Source organism: Procambarus clarkii, chromosome 4 (genome assembly GCF_040958095.1).
Source record: "Procambarus clarkii isolate CNS0578487 chromosome 4, FALCON_Pclarkii_2.0, whole genome shotgun sequence".
Classification (NCBI taxonomy): domain Eukaryota; kingdom Metazoa; phylum Arthropoda; class Malacostraca; order Decapoda; family Cambaridae; genus Procambarus; species Procambarus clarkii.
The window spans coordinates 15,618,328-15,625,857 of record NC_091153.1 but is presented as its reverse complement, the minus strand read 5'-3'; the positions used below and the strand labels follow the sequence as shown (position 1 = coordinate 15,625,857).

Here is a 7,530-nt window from a genome sequence, read left to right as displayed (position 1 = left end):
ACATTCCTGCATTATCAACTTTCCATTAATTAAGATTGGACTTAATAGTCCCAATGGGTCGAAGGGTTTGCTGACTTGTGAGAGTAATTTTCTCATTGTTAGGTTGGTGGTATCTGGCTCCATCGACTTGAGTGTCAACTGATCTGCTGTTGTATCCCATTCGACGCCTATTACTTTTGTCTTCCCCGGTACCTGGTAATAGGGAAAATCAGTTTCGATCAGTTGATTTAATCTGGCATTGTTGGAGACCCACGACTGGAGAGGCATATTTGCTCCCATTAATTCTCAATTGGCCTTGTGGTATATGTTCAACAGTTTACTCTCACTGCTGGCTGTTCCTTGGAAATTGTCCACATACAAGTTATTGCTAATTTCTGTTTTATTTGGGCTATTGGACTTCTTCAACTGCGTGTCTAAGATAGCTTGAAGCAGAAATAGGGAAGACGTGACACCAAACAAAACAGACGCAAACCTGTAAGTGTTTAATTCACTGTTTGGATTTTTAGGATCCTTGATCCATAGGAACTTTGTGTAGTTACATTTTTCTTCTTGGAGACCTACCCTAAGGAAAGCCTTGCTGATGTCGGCCGTATATGCGCAAGTCCTGATGCGGAACTTTAACAGCACGTCATATAGCCTTTGTGTCAGGCTAGGGCCAGTTTGAAGGCAGTCATTTAATGAAACACTATTCTGCTTTGACTTAGCACTGCAATTCAATATTATCCATAGTTGGGTAGTAGCTGAATTTTTCAGTACAGGGTGATGTGGCAGGTAATGTCCTTCTTTGGGTTATCATTTGTGACAACTTCAATAAATTTGTCATCGAGTTGCTTCTGTATTATTTCATGGTACAATTTCAAGTTCTCAGCAACACCTGTCATCTTAATTGGTTTTGTTCCATAAAATGGTTGACCGGTAACTGAGGGTGATTCAGCTTCTACAGTAAACTGACCCAGTATTGATTATCTCTGTAGATAACTGAGTCCAGGTACTGTTTGTAAGTCCAGTCGTCATTTAGACTTGGTTGTTCAGGGACAATGCCGAGAGTTGCCAGGTCCCATAATTTATGTACAGGAGGATCAAGCTCTTCCTCGGACATGTCTCTGAATTGTAGTGACTGTTCTCCTAGTCATGCAACCATTACTGGGTTGGCATGTTGGTGGTCTACAGGTGTGTGATGCTTCAGTCATAATACTGGGCCTGTTAGCAAATAGCCACCTGCAGACGGTAACAAGTTCATTCCCTGTTTTTCATCCTTTGCTTTGATTAACTTATGGTAGACATCTAATCCCATAAGGATTCCAATATTGTAGAGATTATCTGAATTGATTTTGTCAGCCAATTTGATTCCCTTTTCTTCCAGGAATTTGGCTGTTGTCCCTTTGACCATACACATACAGGTCTGATGGGAATCTATCTATTACAAGAGCTTGTATCGTTCGGATATAACCGCCTAAACGTATTTTAGGTTGTGCTACCTTGAAGACTTGGGCTCCTGAGTTAGTCAGGAATCGTGTTATGTCTATTTATGTCTCTCGTACAGGTTTGAGTTTCAAGGCATGTTCCAACTCCTTTGAGATAAAAGTAATTTGGGGTCCTTGGTCAAATAATCCACATATGGTGACCTTGGACTTTCCATTTTTAATGATCAATTGAGCAGTGGGTAGAGCTGATTTATGATCAGACCTTGTTGAGAAGACACTTACGTCAGGTAATACGTTACAAAGCTGTACTGAAGCAGAAGTTCCTTCCTCTACCTGTGATTTGGGAGACTTTGTACTTGAGTCCCCACAAAGTGCTGTATGGCGTTAACCCTTATGGCATCTATTGCAGGTGCGTATTTGAGTGTCGCAGGTGTCGGAATTATGTGCCCTTATACACCTGGTGCAATTACGTAACTCATTGAGACGTTTTATACGTGTAGCACGATCAGGGTAAGCGTTGCAGTTGTACATGGTAGGTTGTTTATCACAGAACAGACATGGCCTCCAGACGTTAACAGCATCTTGGGGAGTCACCTCCTGACTCCTCATGATGACTCCCAACAAGCCTAAATGGTCCCCAGGCATACATGCAACTGAAAACTCACACCCCAGAAGTGACTCGAACCCATACTGCCAGGAGCACATTGCAACTGGTGTACAGGGCACCTAATCCACTCGACCATCACGACTGGACAAAAGCTGATGGTAGCCGAGGCTACCTCACGTGTGCCCGAAAGAATGAGGTGATTTGATAAAATACTATGCCCAAGAGTACCATCAGAGTGCCAGCAGGATGATGGGCAAATAGCCTCGGCTACCATCACCTTTTATCCGGTCGTGATGGTCGAGTGGATTTGGTACCCTGTACACCAGTTGCAATGTGCTCCTGGCAGTATGGGTTCGAGTCACTTCTGGGGTGTGAGTTTTCAGTTGCATGTATGCCTGGGGACCATTCAGGCTTGTTTGCATTTGTGTTCCTCACGTGTGCCCCAAAGAATGAGGTGATTTGATGAAATTCTATGCCCAAGAGTACCATCAGAGTGCCGGCGGGCTGATGGACAAATAGCCTCGGCTACCATCAGCTTTTGTCCTGATGAGAGAGGCAGAGAGAGAGAGAGAGAGAGAGAGAGAGAGAGAGAGAGAGAGAGAGAGAGAGAGAGAGAGAGAGAGAGAGATTGATAGATAGATAGATATGTTACACACACGAAAAAGCCGTTTTGAGGCAATAGGGTAGGAGGAACACCTTGAACCGGCGTTCCGAGGATTCCCAGAGACCTGCCCTAACCCACTCGGCCACGATAGGACAAAATGGCTGACCAACCTGGAATTCATCCGAATTCACCTGAAGGTTTTGTGTTAGTTAAGAATGTCAGGTAATCAGTATTCAAGAAATATTCAAGTATCAACAGTTGTGAATCTCTTGTCACAGCCCGTCCTAATCAACCGAGGCCAAATGCTCGGCAATCAACCCGTCAAATCATATTTATTAATGCAAAACTGGTTTAAACACGATTTACAACTGATAACATACAAACATTTCTGGAACAATGCTGTGCTAATGACCTATGTTCGAATCACAGCTCTGTAAGTGCTTTATCCACGTACTTCAGAACAAATAATCAACAAAACTTAAACATCTAGCCACACCTAATCTAAACGTAACCATACATAGAACTTTAATATATCAAATAATATTAAGTTACATATGATATAAAACTTATTTTAATACTCAAAATGTTAAAATTAACGAATGCATCTTGAGGGACGGCCGCTGCTTTAACGAACCTAGCATGAGGACGGGTTGCCACTCAAGGGTTTTTAACTTAATAGAGGAGGGGCTGGCAGCAAGTTCAGGTGAAATTAGGAATAATTACTGTTTTGGGAGAAGTTAAAGGAAAGAGCAGAGTATATAATATGTCTGATATTGCTGGTATTTCTTAGTGCTTTGTAATTTAAATAAAGGTTGAAGTATTTCTTGCATTTTGAAGAATATTTTGGCGTAGGGTTTCGTGATTTGTTTACAATGTCTATTAGCACCTTAATTTCAGATTGTTTTTTATAAAGATTAATAATTCCCTTACACTAGGTACTTCTGTCCATCTCTGGAACATCCCGAAGACTTCATGAAATCTTACAGGGTGATATTGTTCAGGAGAGGAGGGAGGGGGTTACCCACTTGTATCTAACCACTTGGCAGAAGTCCAGGCTTAAGTCCCTCTTGTCATTGAAGACCGTAACATTAGTCTTAAGTCCTATTAACTGCGCGTGGGTTATTAAGGCCATAATAGCTTACGGACCACAAAGACTTCTTTAGTCTTGGACATAGTGACCTAAGAAAACTCGGTTTTCATACACTGAGAAACAGGGTACACCTGTTGATCTACCCTGATGAGACTTTTAACTTATCAATAAAACTTGAATATAGTTAATTATAACTATGAGCTTTTAGTTAATATGCAAACCTATCGAATCTTTATATAAGGCTTCAATGACCTTGGTTTAATTAGTAAATTTAAATTATTTTGTTTTCTTTATATTAGGCTTCAATGACCTAGGTTTAATTAGTAAAATTAAATTATTTTGTCAGTCATTTCAGTGCGGTGTATTTATGCACTTCCATTTCTGAATCAGATTAAGTACTTTCTGTTACTCTCTTTCCATTTCTTACTGAGTCTTCTGTCAACTCTGACTTTTACATCGGAGGACACGAACCATTAACGACCACTCAAGACACTCAAGCCAGGAAAAGTTAAACAAGAAAAAGTATGAAATATTAGCTTGTAAACAAGAAAAGTATTGGAGCTTTGTGATTTATCTGAGTTGTGTTGACAGTAGTTTTAAAGTGTGGCGAGTCACAGCTGCAGAATATAAGAGAACACTTATTCTAAGGGAAGGCTGTTTTCTTACACTTCTATAACGCACCCTTCATCCTATTCCTTTCCTCCTCCTCTTCCTCCTCTCATTTATGTTGATAATATTCTTCATTATCATTCTTTTCTTTAGAGGCATCTTTTTTTTCTGTCCGATCTTTTTCCCTTCTTTATCACCCGTTTCTTACCATTCTCTTAATTCTGATATTCTTCGAACTTTCCTTCCTATCCTGTCCCTTTGCCTTCATCCTTCTGCTATGGCTGTCATTCAGAAACATTTTACTGAAAATAAGAAAACAGCATCATTATAAAACACCTTGCGAAAAATAGAGGATAAGAATTATCAGCAAATCACTGAGAAAATTATAGAAAACCTGGAGGTGGTCTTAAGCACTGGAGGTGCTCTTGAGCACTGAAGGTGCTCTTGAGCACTGGAAGTGCTCTGGAGCACTGGAGGTGCTCTTGAGCACTGGAGGTGCTCTGGAGCACTGGAGGTGCTCTTGAGCACTGGAAGTGCTCTGGAGCACTGGAGGTGCTCTTGAGCACTGGAGGTGCTCTTGAGCACTGGAAGTGCTCTGGAGCACTGGAGGTGCTCTGGAGCACTGGAGGTGCTCTTGAGCACTGGAGGTGCTCTTGAGCACTGGTGGTGGTCTTGAGCACTGGTGGTGGTTTTGAGCACTGGTGGTGGTCTTGAGCACTAATGGTGGTCTTGAGCACTGGAGGTGGTCTTGAGCACTGGTGGTGGTCTTGAGCACTGGAGGTGGTCTTGAGCACTCGAGGTGGTCTTGAGCACTGGTGGTGGTCTTGAGCGCTGGTGGTGGTCCTGAGCACTGGAGGTGGTCCTGAGCACTGGAGGTGGTCTTGAGCACTGGTGGTGGTATTGAGCACTGGAGGTAGTCTTGAGCACTGGAGGTGCTCTTGAGCACTGGTGGTGGTCTTGAGCACTGGTAGTGGTCTTGAGCACTGGTGGTGGTCTTGAGCACTGGTGGTGGTCTTGAGCACTGGAAGTCTTGAGCACTGTAGGTGCTCTTGAGCACTGGAGGTGCTCTTGAGCACTGGTGGTGGTCTTGAGCACTGGTGGTGGTCTTGAGCACTGGTGGTGGTCTTGAGCACTGGTGGTGGTCCTGAGCACTGGAGGTGGTCTTGAGCACTGGAGGTGGTCTTGAGCACTGGAGGTGGTCTTGAGCACTGGAGGTTGTCTTGAGCACTGGTGGAGGTCTTGAGCACTGTAGGTGGTCCTGAGCACTGGAGGTTGTCTTGAGCACTGGAGGTGGTCTTGAGCACATGAGGAGGTCTTGAGCACTGGAGGAGGTCTTGAGCACTGGAGGAGGTCTTGAGCACTGGAGGTTGTCTTGAGCACTGGAGGAGGTCTTGAGCACTGGAGGAGGTCTTGAGCACTGGAGGTTGTCTTGAGCACTGGAGGAGGTCTTGAGCACTGGAGGTTGTCTTGAGCACTGGAGGAGGTCTTGAGCACTGGAGGAGGTCTTGAGCAATGGAGGTGGTCTTGAGCAATGGAGGTTGTCTTGAGCACTGGAGGAGGTTTTGAGCACTGGAGGTGGTCTTGAGCACTGGAGGTGGTCTTGAGCACTGGTGGTGGTCTTGAGCACTGGTGGTGGTCTTGAGCACTGGAGGTGGTCTAGAGCACTGGTGGTGGTCTTGAGCACTGGAGGAGGTTTTGAGCACTGGAGGTGGTCTTGAGCACTGGTTGTGGTCTTGAGCACTAGTGGTGGTCTTGAGCACTGGAAGGGGGGGTCTTGAGCACTGAAGGTGGTCTTGAGCACTGGAGGTGGTCTTGAACACTGGAGGTGGTCTTGAGCACTGGAGGTGGTCTTGAGCACTGGTGGTGGTCTTGAGCACTGGTGGTGGTCTTGAGCACTGGTGGTGGTCCTGAGCACAGGAGGTGGTCTTGAGCACTGGAAGGGGGGTCTTGAGCACTGAAGGTGGTCTTGAGCATTGGAGGTGGTCCTGAGCACTGGAAGGTGGTCCTGAGCACTGGAGGTGGTCTTGAGCACTGGTGGTGGTCTTGAGCACTGGTGGTGATCTTGAGCACTGGTGGTGGTCTTGAGCACTGAAGGAGCTTACTCGCAAGTCAATGTAAACTAAAAAAAATCTAGCCCGTCCTCCATAATTGGGGAGGTAAATGTAACAGCACAAGTAGGTGCAATTATGTACTATGCATAGCAATCAGGAATTGTACTTATTTTCACTTAGTATTAAACCGTAGTTAAATATATTGTGAATATTTGAGTTTACCTAAAAAGCTGAATAGAAAACCACTACTTAACCTAACCGTCTTAGTGTTTGAAGAAAAGAATTATATTGCTTTATTTCAGGTAGTTCTTAACTTACAGCTATATTGGTATTACAGTTTTATGAAACTAATAAAATAAAACTAAAATATATCAATAAATTGTAAAGTAACTCAGGATATTTTCTAATATGGTATAAAATATCTGTTGTTTAATAAAACAAAAACAAAAATTTTAGTATTTAAATCTTGTGTACAGCTAGTTAAACTTGTAAACTTCATCCTAAAATTCTGAGTGTCTTAACAGAAAATATGGAGAATAAATGGGGAGGTAAATGTAACAGCCCCATAAGTGCAATTGTGTACTATGTATGACAGTATGGAAAGGTACTTATTACACATAGTATTAAACCATACTGTTAGTTCTGAGGATGGGTTGCAATTTTCTGAGGGGTATAAAAACGTTTACATCTCCCCAGACCCCACAGAAGTACAGCAAAAAATCAAGAATGAACTGCGAGACAAACTAAACGATTTAAGAAACACAGACCATTAAGAGAGTATCTAAGCAACAGAAAATAACGAATAATTGTACGGGGGAAGACGTCAGATGTCACCAGCGGAGTCATACCGGGCTCTGTACCGATACCAACCCTCTGTCTGATTCATATCAACGATCATCCAGAGGGTGTAAACTCAATCCTCTCAACGTTTGCTGATGATGCAAAAATTATGAGAGGAATCAAGACTGATGAAGATAGACAGAGACTACAGCACGACCTGGACAAACTGGTGTAAGGGTCTAGAAAATAACTATTAAGTTTAAACCCAGCAAAGTGTAAAGTAATGAAATTAGGTGAAGGGAACAGAAGGCTGAACACAAGGTATCATTTAGGAGGTGAAATCTTGCAAGAGTCAAATAGAGTGA

General features: G+C 43.2%; 1 protein-coding gene across 1 annotated transcript in view; it reads right to left on the bottom strand.

Annotated features, from left to right (window-relative positions):
* Window positions 1–285: 285 nt before the first annotated feature.
* Window positions 286–7,530, bottom strand: part of LOC138370638 (uncharacterized) — an 11,382-nt gene continuing 4,137 nt past the window's right edge. The window contains exons 2-3 of the mRNA XM_069335253.1: window positions 5,186–6,422; window positions 286–706 (exon numbers count right to left, since the gene is read on the bottom strand). Of these exons, the coding sequence (XP_069191354.1) occupies window positions 286–706; window positions 5,186–6,422 (1,658 nt within the window). The remainder of the gene's footprint in view (window positions 707–5,185; window positions 6,423–7,530) is intronic.